The following is a 20510-nucleotide window of genomic DNA, read 5'->3' as shown; positions in this document are numbered from 1 at the left end:
AGCCAAGGTGTCAGCATGGCAGCACCTCTGGAAAAATGTATTTCAGAGAGGGCAAAATGCTGCACAGATGGTGAGGAGGGGGGGGGAGAAGTGAGAAACAGCCCTGCAAATACCCAGATCAGAGTGGTGTCTCATCGCTGTATTCAGAGGGAAAAAAAACCTCAGGATGCAATTCGTTACTTATATAAAACCAGACTGTGAAAACTTTTATCAACAAACTAAACCATTGTACTAGGAAGCTCTGGTTTTGGTTTTGTTTTGTTTGTTTTTTCCCATCACCTTACTTTGTGGATGGATGCTGGGAAGATCAAGGAAGTATTTCAGGAATATAAGCTTGTTTTACACTATTCTAGTCATGTGATGTGGAACCTGAGCTTTTTGGCTCAGTTGTCTTTGATGTGAAAGAGAGGCAACTTTAAATGCTACTTTAGCCCTCTTTGTAAGGTGTTCACATATGCAGGTTTCTGTACCTCTTGAATGGTTTGCTTTCACCATATGCAAAAATCCCAGTTCCTGCTCTCAGCTGAATATAGAGAGAAATCCAGACTACACATCATTGCTGGCCTTCACTGAGGTAATCTGTTGCTCAAGACCAGCAGGTGTGTAGTCCAGAGTAAGTACTTTAGCTACTCTAGATTTTTTTTTTTAACATACCTATCTGTTAAACTGGAGGTACCAATAGGAAATACAGCACTTGGCAATGGTTTGTGGTTTTGCAGCCTTCTCAAGAAATCTGGATCCATGAAATATTGAATGGGTTGCAATGAGGCATAAATATCACATTCACATATCTGACAGTTATAACTCATTCTTGTTTTTTCTTGTTATATGAAGATCAGAAAAATTTATTTTGTTTAGACCTACAGAAATTTATCACAAAATGAATACCTTTAAATATCAATAAGCAGAAGCATATGTGAAACTTAAGCATGGTTAGTCAAAGTTGAGCAGTTAAGATGAGCAGGAGGGCATTTTCCCTTTTGTTGTTGGTTTAAGAGTGGTGAGAGCACTGGTCTGGAAATTGCATGAAGATTAGCTAAAACAAACCCCAGTTATCTTTCTCTATGCCACTGTTTTTTGGACAAAAGGGAAAAAAACCCTGAAAAATTATATAATCCAGCAGTTAGTGGTCATTTGTCCCCTAAAAGCAGTGTTTGGGACTGAAGCCTTTGCTTTTCATGTCTGCCATCCTATGTGCTGTGCGTCAAGATGTTCTCTGTCAAATATGTGTGTACTCTTCAGAGCATGAGTGACCTTTTTGAACTGTTTAGAAGTGGTTAACTGGTTAACTCAGCTGGTTAAACTGACCTGCATGGGAATGGAACAGGTTGGTTTAACCACGATTTTCACTGCAGTAGGATGGTTGAAATTTGGGGTGACAGTGAAACATGACACTTTTTTTTTTTCTTTACCAGTAGCAGCTGCCAGTGAAAATGTTTTTGGGGTGGGGAATACTGTTTGAATAGATAGTAATACTCTGCATGGTGTCAGAAGCCATGAAAGGCATTAGGAGATGCCTGCCCTGCAGTTGAAGGGATATATCAAAGCTACAGTGGGCACTTCTGTCATGTGGGGGCATTTAGTGGAGATGCCAGGGTCTACACTGAAGTGATGTGCATTCCTAGGCAAGCCAGTGCAGCTTTTGCTCATTTCTGACCCAAATTAATGTGTCTGCACAAGGTTCTGTTAAAATAAAGACTCACGTCAGTGCCAGTTCAGGTGCATGTGTACTGTGCTCCATTGCATAGTTCTGAAATGTCTTGCTGCCCTGTTTGGATGCACTTTTATGTTATGAAGAAACCTGATTTTATTATTTTTTTTTTTCTGTTTATTCTTCAGGCAACCAGAGCCTCTCTGACTCAACATTGTACCAATTTGGGGGAGTCACTGGGCAAAGAAAATGACATTGCTCTGATTATTGATGGCCACACCCTGAAGTATGCCCTTTCCTTTGAAGTCAGGCAGAGCTTTCTGGACTTGGCACTCTCCTGTAAAGCTGTCATTTGTTGCAGGTAAGAAACTCTGATACTATCTTTGGTAACAAAATGGGCTCAAAGCCTGTGAAAGTTTACGTATTATGTTAACTTTGCTTTCATACTTATAGTGTTTAAAGGAAATAAGGAGTTGGGGAAGTTATGTTATTTTCAAGAGGAAGCAAGCAGTGATGAGTGCAGTGGTGACCCACTTGGTGTAATTGATTGCTGTGGAAGCATTACAAAGTGAGGCTGTGCTGGGAGGAGTGAAGGAGAAATGTGAAGAGGTTATTTCTCCTGTACCACAGAGAACTGTGTGAAAGTATTCATAAAGCTCACTGTGCCAGTCTAACAAAGTCTGAGATGTCAGTTCTTCTCTGGACACTCTACAAGTGCATCACTAGAGTGTAGAGTGTGTACACCTTCAAGGTGAGCATTCCATCAGCTTCATGCTCCCTGCTGGTAGAACTTTGCTAGCTCTTGGAAGCAGTCTCACAAGTGGGATGGGAAGCAACTTGGATAGTAGTTTCTTTCCCACTCTTTAGGATGAGGAAGCAAGTCCTTCAGTGCCATCTAATAATGCAGTTCCCTCTGCCAGTCAGTCCCAATGAGTCCAATCTCTTCTATAAAACAATGAAAGATAAGAAGACATTATATCTGATTGCCTGATTATAGTAGACACTGATGAGGAGTGGTGGGGATATGGTGATTTGTAAGCAATAGGAACTGGCTAGCAAGAAGTCTGTGTGACTATTCATTTCAGCAATAGAGAAGGTCTCTGGATTAATGTAATTTGTCTTGATTTTTTCCATTATGTATGCTATGCAAGAATGTGTGTAACAGTGCAATTAACCCTATTTTAAATGTTGGACTACCACTTGCTTTACTAGCTCATAGCAGAATTTGATTCTGTTCAGATTTAGCCATAGGCAGTTTTGATCCTGTATCATGACTACTTCAGAAGGAAGGAAATAGGACTACAAAGAAAATAAAACTGAAAGCTGGCCTGCTTTTGTTTCTGCATAGCCAGACAGCTGCATCATTTCTAACTTGGGAAGATTTTGCAGCTTTGAGGACTTTGTGTGTCTGTGTGTTGCTGGTGCTTGGGGGTGAACTGTGACCTAGAAGAGATTGTTGGTTTAGGTGGCCAGGAAGTTTCCTCTGCATCCTAGAAGCAAGATCTGTTTTGTAGGGAATGACTATATGAAGCCTCCAAGACTGTAGTGCAAGGTCTCACCTTCATATATATATATATATATGCACACTAGCATACAAGTCTTGCATGGCAAATGCAGCTGCAGTCCGTGTACCTAAGGAGAATAACCCCATTGGCTTTTTTCCATCTCTGACTGGTTTCTTTCCAAGTGCTGGCATTCTTGGAGCTGGTGTAATGCAGGGTGCAGTGTTGGGGCTAGCACTATTCAATATCTTCATTAATGACTTTGCAGTCAGATGGAGTGTGCTCTCAGCAAGTTAGAGACAGTGCAAAACTGGGAAGAATGGCTGATACCCCAGAGTGCTGTACTGACATTCTGAAGGACCTTGACAGGATGAAGAATTGAGCAGAGAGAAATCTCAGGTAGCTCAAGAAGGGGAAATTCAGAGTCCTGTACCTGTTTACAGCCCCATGCACCAGTAAATGCAGGGAGGGGCTGCCAGGCTGAAAAGAAGCTTGGCTTGGGACCTTGGGGTCCTGGTGGACCCTCTGGGTGATTGTAGGATTCTGTGACTGAGGACAATTGTCTGGTTTTTCTTCCTTGTCCTTTTCAAGTCCTGTTCTAAACAGTTATAAACTACAATGACCTTCCTAAATTACTCCTTCAATAGCAATTCTTTTGCATCTGCTGATTGATTAGGGGATGGAAGGGAGAGGGTGTGAGGTGTTGGAGGATGGGTCTCACTTTTGCTGGTGTTTCATGGGAGTGAAGAAGAGTGTCTTACATGAGGGAGCTCACAGTTACAGCAATCTTGTCTTGAATGCAGCAGGCCCAGGTACAGGGCTACTGAGAAGATGAGCATTTTCTTTCTGGTGCTTTCTGAGCCCCAGGTATCTTTGCACAATGTGCCCAGGAAGGGAACTGATCCTATGTTGCAGTTGTATTTGTGTGGAAGTTAACAAACACTGAGCAAATAGAAATACTTTACTTTCATACTCTTAGCACAATGCTTTGATAGAGATACTTCCAAGGCAATTTGTTATATTTCTCAAATATTTGGTAACCGAGGTCAAAGTTCTTTGTAGCTGAAACAAATCATCATTATTAAAATTTTACTGCATGATGAATTTATATGAAATTTACTTAAGGTAATGTTTCTATTTGCAAAGACATGTAGAATACTGGAGATTTCCTTTCTTGTTACTTCATGACTGAGCCAAGAGCAATTTTAATTATTACTGAGTTTGCAAATTGAGGAACAATGCAGAAAGAATACTGTAAAGTGTAAATCAAAGGGGAGAATATGATGTAATCTCTTAGGCTTAAAGGGAGGAATAAAAATAGCTGGGCTTAAATCCCCAGGGAAAAAGAGGAATGTCTTTAATAGCCTTTAAGGCTTTGCAGAAACCTTCCCTTTACTTGCCAGGTGGTTGATACTGGAGAAAGAAAAACACTTCTGTAATAGGACTTTGTGTCAAATAAGATAATTCATTTAAACTTCACAGGAAAAAGTTTTAAAATGTAATTGGCATAGCAAGGGGAAATTTCAAATTAAACAGCGTTAGTCTTCAAATAAAAATGTTAATTGGGAGGGGAATCCAGGTCTTTAAACTTACTGGTACAATGTTTAACTGCTCTAGGAGTTGTAGTGCTGCTATTCTCAACATACCATGAATCTGTGAGACTTAATAGTTCATAAATTTACTGCAACATTTTTACCTTTTCTAGAGAGACTTGGATGCATTTGCCATTTATAAATTTTTTTTAAAATATATTTAAGATATACTGTGTATTCATTTGCTAGGCTTCAGGCATAAACTGCAGTTGAACTTGATTCTCATGGGTAATCTCTAAAATGAAATTGTAGTAAACCTGGCCCCATTTTGCATTAAGAGAGAGATGGTATCTTCTAATGGGGTTAAGTCTTCCACTGTTACAGTGTCTCTAACAGGCCACTGGCACAGTGTAGGGAAATACACCTCTCAGGAGACTTGGTGAAGCTTGCAAAATCCAACCAAACAATTCTTTAAGAAAAAGCCTTGTTTGTTAAAAAGTTTCTCCAGAGACTGTGGTGGGTTGTCCCTGGCTTGATGCCAGATGCCCACTGAAGCTGCTCTGTCACACCCCTCCTCAGCTGCACAGGGGAAGGAAAATATAATGAAGGGCTCTTGATAAGGACAGGAAGGAGTCACTCACCAGCTACTGGGATGGTCAAAACTGACTTGACTTGGGGAAATTAGTTTAATTTATTACAAATCAAATCAGAGTAGAATATTAAGAGGAAAAAAGGTCTGAAAAATGCCTCCCCTACTCCCTCAGCCCTCCCTTTTTACTGGAATTAGCTTTGCTCCTGAACTTCTCCACTTCCTTCCTTCCTTGGGAAGAGGGGTTGTGGTCAGTTCATTGCATGTTCTTACTGCTGCTACTTCCTCCTCAGGGGGAGGACTCCTCACATTCTTCCCTTGCTCCAGCATGGGCTCTTTCTCAGGAGAGGTTCTCCCTGAAGCCCTCCAACATGAGTCTTTCAATGGGCTGTAGCAGGAGTGTCTTTCATGCTTTCATGGAGTGCAATCCTGCAGGAACAGAGGGCTCCAGTGTCGGTGCCCCATGGGCTCACAAGTCCTCCCAGCAAACCTGCTCCATCCAGCACAGGCTTCCCACAGGGACACAACCTCCTTTGTGCACATGCTCTGGTGTGGGATTTTCCATGGGCCGCAAATGGATTTATGCTCCTCCATGAATCTGCATTGGGCTGCAGGTGGACAATCACCTCACCATCATCTTCTCCACAGGCTGCAGAGCAATCTCTGCTCTAGAGCCCAGAGAATCCCCTCCCCCTCCCCGCCTCACTGACATTCTTAAATATGTGATGACAGACAACCTATCACCCTCACTGATGGGCTTGGCCTTGGCCAGCAGCAGCTCAGTTTTGGAGCAGTTTGGCATTGGCTTTATTTGGTACAGGAGCAGCTTCTAGCACCTTCTTACCGAAGCCACCCCTATAGGCTGTCCCACTACCAAAACCTTGCCATGCTAACCCCATACAGACTGACAAATCTTATTATCTTCCGTCACACTGACCGGAATGTCAGTATGTCAAGAGCAAGCAAAGCTAAGCTTACTTTTCAGTCAAGTGAATGTTTGGAAGACAGTTCAACTCATGACTTCATTTATGAGACCTGTGCTGTTGATTGCCTGTCTCTTAGTTGTCAAATGGTGCTTTCAAGGATCTGTCTTTATTGATGTTTTGTCAGAGCAAAATGTCAAGCTGAAAAGCTAATTTGTACAGCAGATCACTGTGTTTGGCTATGAATATAAAAGTAGCAGAGAAGTATGTTGCTTGCATGCTATGACAGCATATTTAATTTTCTACTGAGGAGTCTGCCTCGAATTAAAGTATTTGTAATTGAAATATGTGGTGTTCCAGAAATAAGTTTTTGACTTGGTATGCTTTGGGAATGATTTTTGTTGTTTAAAAAAACTTCTCTGCAGATGATGGTGGTTCTGCATTTGTATGGGTTTAATGCTGCATTAACAAAATTTGGATCAGAAAGAAGCAATTAATTGGCATTTTATAGATGAAATAAATCTAAGCAGTTTTTAGGTTTTTGAGTACTTGCAAATAATTGTTGGACGGCAGAAATAGTCCTTCCTTTAATTTCTCTCCTAGATGTATACAGAATGAAACAAGCCTCTCCAGAGATGTGTGGCATGAGGCTGGGACTACATCCCCTAGCTGAGCTGCCTCAGGGTGTTTTTTTAGCTCATTTGCTTATATTACTGGCTGTTTCTGCAATATCACTTGAGGTGATGGTGCTGGGATGTTGTTTGAGCAGAATACTTCTCTTTTCCCCTCATGTATCTGCAGAAAAGAATGTTAAACTGAACTTCTGTGCTTAGATCCTGCAGCCCTTTGCAACTGAGTTAATGGTGAGCTCATGCTTTTTAAAAAAGGTTTTGTAGCAAAAGAAACAGCCCACACACACATTGCCTCATCTGACTTTTCAGAGCTGTTGTTCAGAACTTGGGTATTCCTAAATGGAGAAGATGAGCTGGCATGAGTGCTTGGATGGTAATCAGTAGCCTCAGACATCCATCGCATAGGATTTGGAATAGAAGTTGAAGTTTTATTTAGCTGTTCCATAGCAAGTTGTGAAAAGTTGCTTGTTCAGGCAAATTCTGTTGCTCTGTCACGTTTTTCTAAACACCCTGATGCTTCCCTGGATCTGATGCCATATTCCACTTAAAGGTAATGAAGTTGCTTTCACCAAACCCTCCCCTTTTCCTGCATGTATCGTGTGAGACCATCTCTATTGTTTCACCTCCTCCTGTTTACGATGTGGGTTTTTTTCAGTGCAGTGTTCATCTGCTTCTGCTGTTCACATTTTGCTTGTGGAAATCACTATAGCCATGGGAAATCCAAAGAAAGCTTCAGTGACTTCATCAGTCAGCACCCTGTCCTACTGGTGAAATACATTGCAATGTCTGTTTTGAGCAATTATTTTTCCAAAGGTTTTATCTTGTTGCTGGGTTTTGGCTTGTAGCAAACTGCAGGCAATAGGGACACCAAGAACAATGTCTCAGTTGCTGTACAATCTCTCAGCTTTTCTGCCCTGTTTTTGTCTGTGTCCTGTTCACACTATAAAGTAGTGCAACATCTGTAGAAACACGAAATCCAGCAACAACAATTTTTAAGGACTATCTGATTTCTCCACAGTGGCACTTGCCATTTCATGGCTAACATATCAGCATGATATTCCTAGCTTTGAGGTGTGAAAGGTGTGCAGTTGTTGCTCAGTATCTGAATGGTGGCTGCAGGACTGCTGCCCAACCTCACCACCTAACTTGTTGGGTGGTAGTGCCACAGGCTGTTGCTTTCAGTACCTTGAGCAATAGTGGAGCTGTAGTGATAAAGGTTTGGAACCGAGGAAGGATGTGAACAGGATCAGAAAATTCATATCCTTTAAAATAACCTCTACTGAACCATTAAAACCCCTCTTTTCCCACTTATGTTTCTATTTCATATACTGTGCAGAGTGGGTGGGGTGAGGATATGAGCTGGTAAACACTGGGAACTATGTTAAATGTTCTGAAATGAACATACCCTTTGACTACAGTATGTGTGCTGGGGTGTTGGAAGAGATTTAATGAACTGAAAGCAGGTAGGGGAAGGAAGGAAAAGAGCATCCAGAGGAGAGTACCTGTTCCTAATTGTTAATGTCAATTTGTCAGCTAAGTCATTAAAAGAGAGATGAGGAGAAAAGTTCTTGGCAGTCTCAGAGGTATGGCTATAGCTTGGGTGCTGCTAGTCTTCCATTATCATTTGGAGGAGACATTAATAATACAGCTCACAAAGTGAACATCTGGAATACATCTTAAATATTTATGTCCAGAAGTCTCATGTTGTTGCTGTTGTTAGCATTTGACAAAGTGATTATTCTGTGCTGTAGTTCAGAATCTATTTATTAAATCAAAAGTGTCTTGTTGGCTTTCATTAGAAAAGACCCCCATTCTCATGACAGAAAATTGCAACACAGCTCTGATTAAGGGTATGCAAACCAATTCTAACATTAATTGGTCCCACAGAAAATTATGGTTGTGTTAGGTCTTCCTGAATGTACATGTTGTGTTTTCCCTTATCTGTCACCTACTAAATTATCAATGTTACTTCTCTTGTTCTATTTCTGACAGCAGTATTCATCTCATGATTTTTAAAACCATGAGGTAAGAACCATTCTGGCAGCTTTAATGTTTTTAGATAATTGGAGTGGGAGGAAGGTTTGGGGTTCATGATGTGGTGCTCTCTGCTGCTCTCAAATAAAGAATACTCACAAATTATTAGAAATAATTGCCTAAACTGCCCAGTGTGTGTGTATGTATGTGTAAAGCAATCCTGGGACTTTATCTTATAATTGCTTTTTCCAAAAGCTTACTGGCTTCTTTAAAGAGCTAAGTAAACTTGTAAAATGCCACCAATTCTGTGTTGGAAAGTCGTTGTAGGTAAACGTCAGGAGAAGGCTGCCTGTACACATTTTGGAATTGCCTTGTTCTTTGAGTGATAGAATGAGTTCCTGCTGAATGTTCTGGCTTCTGTTTGTTCTTGTTAATCAATGTCCTGAGCTATGACAGTTTCCTAGCCTCACTTTCATAGTTTAAATCATTCAAACACATAGTGTTTAAAGAGGGAGTAAAGTACTGTTAATTCCAGTCACTCGTCTGGTCAGCTGAGAACTTAGAAAGCAGAGACTTAACTCTAATCTGAAGTACATCAATGTTCCTCCAAAGTGTTGATGTATCAGACACATAAGCCAAACCTTCCAGGCTCAGGGTAGTCCTCTTGTAAGGAAGCAAATGTTTATCAAGTCAGAAACATTTGTGAATCACCTACATATTGTTTAATGTCAGCCCGTTGTTACCATGACTTTATTTAGAATCATCTTCCTTTTCATGTTGTGTGTTTAAGATGAGGAGATAATTCAGAGAAAGTAATCTTTCAAGTTGAACACTATTCCAGTTTCCATTGATTTTCTTGGAAATATTAATGAAAAATAGTTACTTAAGCAAATCTGTGCTATGTTTTTTAAGCTTGTATGCTTCAGTTCAGATTGAGTACCTGTTTTAGTGTTGGGCTTTTTTATATACTGGATGACAATTGTGTGACTTCACATGCCCATAACTGAAAAATTTGTTCCTGCCATGTTCTACTACATTCACCTGAACTTCCTATTTCCGTAACCATCTGTACTAGAAAATTCACTTATCAGCATATATTTGGAAAAAGTTGGAAGAAAAGCATGAATACAGCTAAGTGCAACTCACTTTCATTTTTCTTTGGAAAAAATTTTGTAGAAAAAATACTGTACATCCTGACAAAAATTAACAAGCTGCTTCTTCAAATGCAGTTTCTCTTAGCTGTTATTTTTAAAGTTTCTTTCCTTTTTGCATTGGAAGCCTAGTATTCAGGTGACCAAAAATCCTAATATTTCATTTGATGCATTTCATAAAGTGGAATTTCTGTCTCAAACAATGGTGTGATAACTCTCCCAGTTTCAATGGTATTGGTATAAGTTTCTTCACCATACTATAGTACTTTGTCCATATTGTTACCAGTCATCTTAGTTTCTGAGCAGGAGCAGCCAGCAGAGCTATGTTTAGTGCTACCCTTCCCAAATAGAAAAATAAACATTCCATAAATACTGCACATGAGAAAACACTGTGCTGCTGGAACGTATGCTATTTTAGAGGAAAGATAAAACTGTGGTTTGGAATACCTTCTGTTCCCCGAGAAATTCATAGTACTGGTATATTTTTCTTTCCACAAGTGTTAGTGTGTTAACCCCTGTATTTTGGCCAAGTTCCAACTGGAACAATTGCTTTCTCTTCATTGAAATTCCCCTGGCCTTCTCTATTTAATATGATATTCTTCACTTCCTATTCAAAGCTGTTGTGGGGATGTCAGTGTCAATACTAAAGGTTGCCAGGTTTTAACACAGCTCTAACTGTTGGTGAGCCTTGTTTTTAGCCTTCTGGCTTGTAAAAATAATTTTGGAAGCAAAGATGTATAGGTTTGGATTGTTTTTTGAGGGATGGGTGTTTGGTGGTTGAGGTTCTTGTTAAATTTTTTTTTTTTTTTTTGGGGGGGAGGGGGACGGTAGTGGGTTTTTTGTGGTTTTTTTATGGTTTGTGGATTTTTTTCCTCTGTTTTGGAGTTTTGTTTTGGTTTTTTTTTTTTGGTTTGGTTTAGATTTTTTACTGTTGGGAGAGGATACATGTTGATACTGGGCTTACTCAAGTCCCTTCAGTTTGTCAATGCAGTTGTGAATTAACAAAATGAGCAGAATCTTAGAGCTCTTTCAGTATGGCTGAATTTGCATATATGATATGTGATCTCTGGCAGGATGTGCAAAAGCATTCATTGGTGTATGTACTTCTGTATCTGTTAAGAACAGTTTCTTAATATGATGAAGCATGCAGGCAAGGTGTCCTGTCTCTTCTGAAGCTTCTCTCCAAACCAAGGTTTGTGTCAGACACTCTGATTCTCCATCAGACCTCAGTAATGCAGAATTTTTCCAGTTCAGCCATACTGGCACCATTACTCTCTTGACATAGCTCTCTTATTTCTTACTGTTTCTTGCACCAAATACCCCTTTCCTGAGTTCCTGGAACAGTATGTTGCCTGCCAGGGAGTGACTGAGTATTTCCTCTTTTGGAATTCCCTGCTGGTCCATCAGGCTGGACGAAGGCCAAAGGTCTGGTGCTTTTCTACAATCTTGCAACTGGTTTGTAAAGGCTTCTGACTGCATAGAAAAAATCCTTAATTCCTTGCTCTCTGAAGTGCAGATACAAGGAAATATTTTTCCTTTCTATGTTCCTTTAATGGTTTGGAGAATGTTTTGAGGGAATAGAGAACTCTTCTCATCTTGATCATTGCTTAGTATTCTGAATATGATTGTCATAGTATTGAGTAGCTATGAAAGACCTCAGGACTTTTTCCTGGAAGGAAAGGATTTGCTCATTGCTTTTATTGAAATATTTTTTTTGTCTTCTGAATTTAATATTTGAGTTTCACTAATATCCAGCTGCATGAACATAGGGAAGATGAGAGCATCTAAAGAATGTGTGGTGCTGCACTGCATTCAGAACCAAGACACTCAAAACAGAGGTGATACTACTTGCGAGATTCAGCTAAGTCTTGTGCTCTGAGCCACAGGACTGGCTTAAATATTGCATTTTCCATTGTTAAAAGTTAAATATATAAAATTACAGAGACAGAAACAGTCTGTTTTGCAAGCTTCTTAGTACTGCAGGGAATTAACTTGATGAGAACGGAGCTTTAGTGCACCATAGTAATACATGTAACATGGTACTGGTAAAATGGCTCTGGTTGACAACTCCAGAAGTGTTTAGTGTTAGTGGAACCTGACTAGAGTATGACTGAATTCAATAAGCATAGCTGAATACGTACTAGACACTTGGAAAAATTTGACCTTGCACTGAATTGAATTTCTAGGCTTTAACTTATTTCTCTGCTGTTTATATCACTGAAGTCATGGTAATTCAATATAAAACTATGCTTGAGGGAATGTAGTAAACCTGATTTGATTCAAGAGGCTAGAATAGGAAGCCAGCTCTTTGGGGTTTTTTTATGTGAGCAGAAAGGTGAAGAGGCACTGGCTCCTGTGGGTTATGCACTTCTTCAGCATGCTTACATGTCTGAAATATGGCAGGATCTCTAGACTTTATTTTTCTTTAGCTGTGTAAGTAAATCCCACCATAGTTTGCAGGGCAATCAAGGCTGCCCAATTGGAAGTGCTTTAGCAAAATAGCCATCCCTAACTGATGGTGTGACAGCTTCTCAGGGACTTAGATTTTCCTTTGCTCAGTTGCCCAAAGACAGCAGAAGTAATTGTTTGGAGGATCTCCTGTGTATTGCAGTCTGCTACTTGCTAACACTCCTGTAAGTGATGCTCACCTGCTTATGCAGAGAAATGTTCAACTTACCCTTCAAAAAAAGAAAATATTTTTCTCTTTGCCAGTAATTTTTCTTAATATTTCCAAGAAAATACAAACTAACAAATGTGTGAGGACTACCTAGATTTGCAAAGATACATCACAAATCTTGAGGAAAAACTAAATAAGAGAAGTCAGTGTTCTAAAAAACACTTGTGGTCTGTTGGATTTGTTGTTGACCTTTAGGATCATCTTGTGCTTTCTCTGAAAAATCAGGTTTAGATGCTTCTACTGTATTCTGAGAAGGCTGCATTGTTGTCTCCTTTTGATGCCTGTGTTGCCTTAAGTTTTTTTTTTAATACTCTTTTAAAAGTTGCTTTCTTTTGTCTAGAGTAGATTATGCAGTAATAGGTGTTGAAAACTACAACCTTTTTAATATCTTGCCCTTTCATATTCCCCTTCTCCTACTGTTTTTCCGTGTCACTGCACACATTTAGACTTCAAATTGCTCCATCTCATGCCCATTCTGTGGTGTCTCACTTTATAAAGCATGCTGTCTTCTTGCATTTCTAGAATTGTTTTATTTATGTCCTGCATATACTTTTTGTATACAGTCCACAAAATCTCAAGTTCCTACAGGGACCCCTTCAATCAGAGCTTCCAAACTTGTGTGGACTTGACTTGTGGTTATTTGCCTATATATGATCTTGAAAGAACTATTACTCATGGGTCCCAGTAAGGAAGAACCAATAAGTTTTAAAAACAAACACAAACGTGTTGAGGTCTCAAGTTGAAGCCCAGCTCCTAACTGGATGCAAGTGGGATGGAGACAGCTGTTTGAGAATTCAAATGCCCAGCATCCTTCTGGAAAACAGCATCTTCAGGAACATGTGCTGAGAGCTCAGAGGCTTGCTGGCTGAAGAACTTGTCATCCTGAGCAGAGAGAGAAAGGAGGGGATTTGACAGCCCCTGTGGAGGCTGGTAGGTCGGAACAACTTTTTTGCAGTTCAAGAAAGGCTGCCTGGTACATAAATAAAACCATTTGCTGCAGTTCACTTCTCTGGGGTCTCTTAATAAGCTTTAGTCTTTCATCTGGTGGAGTGCTAAGCTTAGAACTATTTGTACCTTGGAAGATGGATACTTGGTGTCAAAGTTAGTGCTGAATTTCTCCTCAACTTCCTATCTATAAAAGCTTTATCTCTTGCATTCCTTGTCCTGCAAGTGAGGTACTGCTTTATGCCTTGGATGAACCCAGATTATCCAAGGCCTTTCCGAGTTAGGAGTCTCTAAGCAGTGTGGGTCAGTGATCTTGTCCAGGAGGTGGAATGACACTGGATGCTGCCTTAAGGATATGAGTGTGTCCAAGATGGAACTGTCATAACTATCCAGGGATCAGATGAGAGCACATCTTGGCTCTGTTGAGGGATATTTGTGGGGTCTTTGTGTTCTTCTCTCTCCCCATTCCCCGATGAGTATCCTTAAGATGACAGAATTAGCATCCAGTTCATAAAATCGCTGTTGTGGACATGTTTTGTGACCAAAATTTGGCTCCGTAGTTTTTTATAAATAGAAAGCAGCTGTACTGCTGGGTTTTCTGCTATTCAGATCAAGTCTTTATTTGAATACTGGTTGGTACAGCAGGAGCCAGAACATGACTGTTCTGTTCTAAGTTAAACTTAGAGCTGGGAACAACCTCCAGAGAAACAAACAGCTGCTTGAGTGTTTTGAGGTGTTGTTTGTGGCTGCATTACTGTTGGTTAAGAAGTTCCAACTGCATCTCAGAAGGGAAAAAATCAGACAATGCTTGTAAGTAGTTCTCATCAAGGTATCTGACCCCATTGCTGTTAACCCTGGTGCTTGTGACTGTCCCAGCTACCATTGCTGGGGCTAACTTTTTTTTTCTTTTTTTTTTTTTTTTCTTTTTTTTCTCAATATAACTGGTTTAGGGAGTCTGAGGAAGAAATGTGTGCAAGCTTTCTCCATCGTTGTTTCTTATGTCTGTTTCTTTTGATAACCAGCTTGTGTGGGCTGGAAATCTAAGCTGTTGAGGGATATTTTTGTTAGGGTAGGCTTTTAAAGGTAGCATAGCACTGGGGTTTATCCTGCCCAAGTGTAAGGATCCAATGAATGGTTTTACTTTAATTGCTGAGTTCAGGAGTTCTTAGTGCATCCGTGGGATTTTTTGGCTTTGTCTGGGAAATTGAATGGGGGAAGTAAACAGTAATGATTAAGAAAAAGTGGCTGTGTAGCCTGCTTCATGCTTGTTTGCTACAGAACTGTTTGGGGGGACTGTATTGCTGTACCTGGTCACTTAGAACCTTTTTCAACTGTTTGGCTGTGGCTGCTTTTAATGGTGAACTTGGGATGATACTTGATGACTTTGCTGTCTTTTAATTGACTCCTGCAGCCACCAACTTCTTTGCATTTTGTTAAGTCAAAGATATAGTAAAGTAATTTCAAACTACTGAATAGCTGTTCTGAAAACAGTACTGTTTTTGTGAAAGGTTCAGTATCTCATTGTATGGCAACACTTGAAAACTTAGTTTTTCATTGTAAACAATAACCAGTGATTGAGGGACCTTTAAGCATAACAGTGTAGTAGCAGCCCTCCCCAAAGCAAGCACTGCACCTGATTTTAATTAAAAATAAAAATTGAAAGAGCTGCCTAACCAGCTATTCAGATTTTATAAACTTGTTCTGTGTAATTACTGCTGGTATCTTTGAATTATTTTGCTCATCCAAAAGACTTAATGTTTTATATTACGTGGGCAAAATATAATCAGTATCTAATCTGTAGTGTGGTTAGGGGGGTCCCTGCCCATCTTGGCTGTCCCAAGTGAAGATGTGGGGATCAAAGGAAACCTTGCACTTGACCATTCTCTGGTCTTCAACCACCACCTCCAAACCATCAGTTTAAAAGAGATGTGTCTACTTCAAATTGCAAGAAGTAAATGAATTCACATTAAACTCAAAAGTAACCACGTACAGAAGAAATTGAGTCTGAGTTAAGTAAGGAAATGTAGATTTAAAGTTCAAACTCTGCCCACAACACCATTTACCACATGTTGCAAGGTTTTGGAGATCCTTACAACATGTTAGGACTAAAGGATGCAGTCCTAGTTTATTTTTTCCTGCTTTTAGTTTCCTCTTTTGTTTCCTTTTTATTGTATTCTAGAAAATAGCAGTTGGTGGGGGTAGGGAGAGGATTGCATAGAAATGTCGGGAGTCCAGAAAACAGATGGCAGCAGTTTTCTTCAGAGCTTTCATGGTTTATTATATGAATAAGCATTTAGGGACCTTTTAAAAGCATGTATCCTGGACCCAATACCATATCCTTAGTCCTGAGAGCTCAGTATTAATGTTTTGATACAGTTGGGATCTATTACAGTATATAAAAAGCTCCATTTATTCGGAGCTCTGTTTTAACGTGTATTTGTGCCTATTATCAAAGGTTGGCTCCTGATGTGAGGCTCATGGCTGTGCTGAAAGGGGAAGAAGCATTCCAGGAGCTCTGGCTTTTTCACAGGCATCTCTAGGGGTGAAGCCATTGCTTGGTGTCTGCAGTGCCTTGCTTTAAGGAGAGATGGGAAGTACCTCAAGTGGTAGAAGGAGTCAGGCGTGTTGCTCTTTCAGTGGCTGGCAGCTTGGAAGAAGCCTGTTCCAAAGGGATGTAAAGCATAGCAGTGTTTGCTGTACCTTAACATGCAAGGGTCAGATGAAGTTGATGTGTGAAGGCAGAGAGGCTGAGCATGTTTTTATGGTCCCAGGTGTCCCATGGTGTGATGGAGGCAGGTCTGTTGCATCAGCATGTGCTCTAGAGCAGTATGGGTTTTCCTGAGTGCCCTGCATGTATAGGGAGTTGAAGAGAGCCTGGAGAGGTTTGCTGTAAAATAGAAGTTCCTGGGGATATATCAGAGAGAGTTGAGAGTGGAGAATGCAATGGGGAAAAACTCCTTCAGCCTAGCTGGGAGATGTGTTTTGCTCAGCTTTAATATTGTTTCAGATGGTTTAGGTTAATGTTGCCCCTCATCAAACTTCACTTCTGGCTTTGTGTTTCAGAAATGAGCATTTTTATTGTGGGAATCTGTCATGGATTTTCCAACTTTACGCTGATGCTTTGTGCAGCCATTTTACACAACCCCTTGAATGCTTCCTCCCTCATCCTTTGTGGCTTTTTGTTGTTGTTTGTTTCTTTGTTTGTTTGTTTGTTTGTTTTTTCCCACAGGATACTGCTTTCTTAGAACACCCTTGCAATAGGAATTTTTAAGATGTAACAAACTGCATCTTTCACAATCATAGTCTCCTTTTCTTGTCTGGCTCTCCTATGGCACAACCACTGTTTGTATTCCCCTTTTCCCCAAATACTTTCCCACCTTCTTCATAGTCTCTTCAGTTCATTTTTGGATGCTAAGTCTTGCATACCAACCTGACAGGCTGATCTGTTATGTGTTTGCCAATTTGCTGTGTCTAGTGGAAAATTGATTTTATTTTTTTCTTCTTTACCAGGTATGTATTGCAGTAATCAATATTTTATGAGATGGTAGAGAGCAGGAACAGTGGCAGCAGCAGCAATTTAGCTGAAGTTGCAGCCAACAAGCCCAGTGTGCATGCTCAATATTCACAGTCCAAATCCAGAATGGGAGACTTGGAAAGAATTTTGGTTTTGGCCTGAGAACAAGAAAAGGATTAAAACACCAGTAAACTTATTTTAAGTTTTCTTTTTGAGAAAAAGAAGGAACTGAGTGCAGAATGGAGTATGGTATGATGTTTTATGTAGTGATGACTGAAGATCATAAAGGCTTTCTTCTATTGTCAGTCCTAATTGGTAGCTGGCACTGATTAGCAACAGGAAAGAAGTCTAGGAAAGGAAAGACAAATGGGGAATTTCATTGAATAGAAAGCTGCTGAACAAAACAGGACTTCTGTTTCTGTACATTCTAGTGGTTTTAAAGGAGTGAGCTTTCTGACTTTCAGTCTCTTAGAATTCTAGCTTGGTGTTAGCATCATACAGAGGTAAATTTTTTTAGTCATTTAACTTGTTTAGTTAAGCTCTTAACGCCTTGATGCATTTTGATGTCCAAGGGGGAACCCATTGTTTGCCTAGAAGCTGTTGGTAGTACTTCTCTCACCTGCTTAAAAAATAAGAGGGGGAGAGGGGTGGGAAGAGGTACGAATGCAAAGTAGCAAAGATGGTCTGTAATATGTTTTGTTAGGAATTCCTATACTGTGAGCTTTTGTCTTGCCATTCATGGAGTGGTGTGAGTGACATGAATGAATATTCTGCCTTGGACTCTTTAGCAATGTTATTAGACCCCTGGGACCATATCTCCTGGCACTTACAAGATTCTGTTGCAATGTTGAACATGAAGTGCTGGCAGCACGAAGGCTGTATTTCTGAGTGTAATACACTGCATAGGCCTGTGAATCAGATGTATGGACTGGGAAGTCCATGTCAGTTGGCATGTCTCTTCCAGTTTAACTCAAACTTGCAAAAGTGGGGTCTGTGTGGTTTAGTCACACCTTAAATATAAGTAATCTCAATAACAAAATGGAAGTCAAATTGTAATTCTGAAGATGGAAGTTGGCAACCTGTGTGACACAGATACTGAGGCAGAAATTGCTTCTCTAGAAAGAGACAATCTGTGAATCTATTTCAAGTTCCTGTCTTCCACATTCTGAAGGCTTTCAAAGAAGGAGTAGAAGTAAATGGGTGTCTTTGCATCTGTGGTGCTTGTTTTGGAAGGCTGAATACCTGAACTGTGCTCTCAGTTTGCTGTAGAGACTTGAGACACCTGGCCTGCTTATAGTTCAGTCTCTGTCTGTAGAATCAGACTTTTGTATGTGATGATGCCTTTTCCTGCAGGCTTTGTGCTGTGATGAGTTAACATCTCTTCTGTTCCAGGATGGCTTCACAGTGGAGTGGTTCTGCAGATATGTGGATGGGAATCTTTGCTTCACAAAGAAAATGAAAGGACGTGTAAATGAAGAGTAGCTTTGTTTTTGAATGGAAAGGGATTAGGGACTAGGTACTGAATTAACAGAATAAGCAAATGGGTTTTGAAAGGCTGGTGTTAGTAACAGGTAGGAAAAAGAAATGCAGCACCAAGATCTTAAAGTACAAGAGCAAACTGCTGTTGGCTCTGGAATTAATTAAATATCTAACTGGCTTAGGTGCTGAAAGTAGTTTAGCTGCAGCTGCCACCAACTTCTTCAACAGGATAAACTGCATAGTGTGAAGTCTAAGCTTCTGTAGCCAGACTGTGTGTATCTGCCTGCCAGAGTGTCTGCTGTGAAGAAATTTGCTCTCTCTATGTATATTAATGGCAAAAGTACTTAGTGTTTATTCCATGGCCATTCTTAAATAAAACATTTACATCAACACTGGAAGCTAGATCACTACTAGCCTTGAAAATAATAGAGCTGTGGCTGACAAACTGCTGGTATATATAAATAAATAAAAAAGCATACATGTTCCTTCTAAAAAAAGTCATTAGTGTTTTGCAGATAGAGGAGTACTTCATGCAGGGAAGAAATTCCACATAAAACTTGGAAAAAAAGCCCCACTATTGGCCAAAATATTGCATGGACTGGAAACTTGCTGAAGGACCTTAAGCAAAAATAGTACATGTGGCAGTAATATGAGCTCCATGGTAGGGAACAGTGTTTGTAGGATAAGTATTAGGGTCAGTTAGATTGAATGTCTTTATTAATGATTTAAAGGAGGAAGTGAAACAGCTCATCAGCTGAGTACAGAACTTGGTATTAAATGGTGATATTTGCAAGCTCAGATGGAAAGAAAATGAGTACAAAGTATGGAGTGGTTAGATCTTAGGGGAGACAGTATGAAAAAAAGCTGAAAAAGATCTGTGTGTTTTAGAGAAGAGAGAGAACTGGCATATTTTTATATGGGAAGAAGTAGGTTCAGCATGTTTTACCTGGATGTATGTGTGCCTGTGCTGTACAAGTTCAGGAACGTGCTTTGGCAACAGTAATTACTGTTGAATTCTTGTTCATGCTGAAGACTATGGGTAAGAATTAAAATTGGGTCATAAATACTGTAGCAAATTGGAGGCTATTGTTCAGAAGACTGTGCTTCTCTAAACAGTCTGATTCTGCAGAGATGCTGAGGGGCTGTGTCCCTTAGGACTTAGAAAAATTAGGGCATTTAATACTTTATAAATCAAACTAATTTTTAAAAGTTGCTCTCACAGAGAGGTATTTATCACAGTCTATGCCCTGAGCTAAGCTGCAATTCAGCCTTTTGTCACTTGATGTTTATGTAAATGGCTCTCTTTCAAAGTGTTTAATAGTAAATGGCTCAGTGAAAGAAGTTTTCTCCTATGCTGACTGTAGGACACCGAGTAGAGGAGGGAGGAAGAGGCCAATTGTTCTTTTCCCTTGATATCCATGTGTGTGGGTGTACATGTATGATGCCTGTGAAGGGCTTCAGAGGGCAAGTGAACAATCTCTGGTGTAATGAAAAAGTACAATACACTTCAGCTTTGTAGGCAAGAAGTGGGTGACATCAGCCTCCTTTTCTGTGATACCCTGAGTAGAGTCAAGCACTGATACAGCTTTAATAGATGCCCTATTCTAGAAGTTCATTAGCTTTCAGGGAACAGAGCAGTTCTGCATCTAATAGTGTTACATTTGTCAGTCTTGCCAAAAACATTTTACTAGAGGCTGTTGTAACTGATGCTTGATATTATTACAACTTGGGGAATGCATTGTTTTATAAAGGACATTAATAAAACATGTAATACTGATGAAATCCAATGTTAGCAATTTTGAAATTGGTTATGCTCATTATAAAGAAAAGTTTACCCTCCCTCATAGAAAATACTGGAGAGTTTTCTTGAAGTCCACTGATATATTCTGCTTGATTTAACGTAGATAATCAAGACAGTCAAACATGGGTAAAAATACTTCT

The 20510-nt window shown here is 39.9% G+C and overlaps 1 protein-coding gene across 1 annotated transcript in view; it reads left to right on the top strand.

Annotated features, from left to right (window-relative positions):
• The window catches only part of ATP8A2 (ATPase phospholipid transporting 8A2), a 320485-nt gene that overhangs the window by 121535 nt on the left and 178440 nt on the right, over positions 1–20510 (top strand). The window contains exon 25 of the mRNA XM_071736211.1: positions 1840–2012. Coding sequence (XP_071592312.1) covers positions 1840–2012 — 173 coding nt within the window. The remainder of the gene's footprint in view (positions 1–1839; positions 2013–20510) is intronic.

This window comes from Heliangelus exortis, chromosome 1 (genome assembly GCF_036169615.1).
Source record: "Heliangelus exortis chromosome 1, bHelExo1.hap1, whole genome shotgun sequence".
NCBI lineage: Eukaryota > Metazoa > Chordata > Aves > Apodiformes > Trochilidae > Heliangelus > Heliangelus exortis.
Note: the sequence above shows the minus strand (reverse complement) of the source record. Positions and strands in the feature narration are given on the sequence as shown.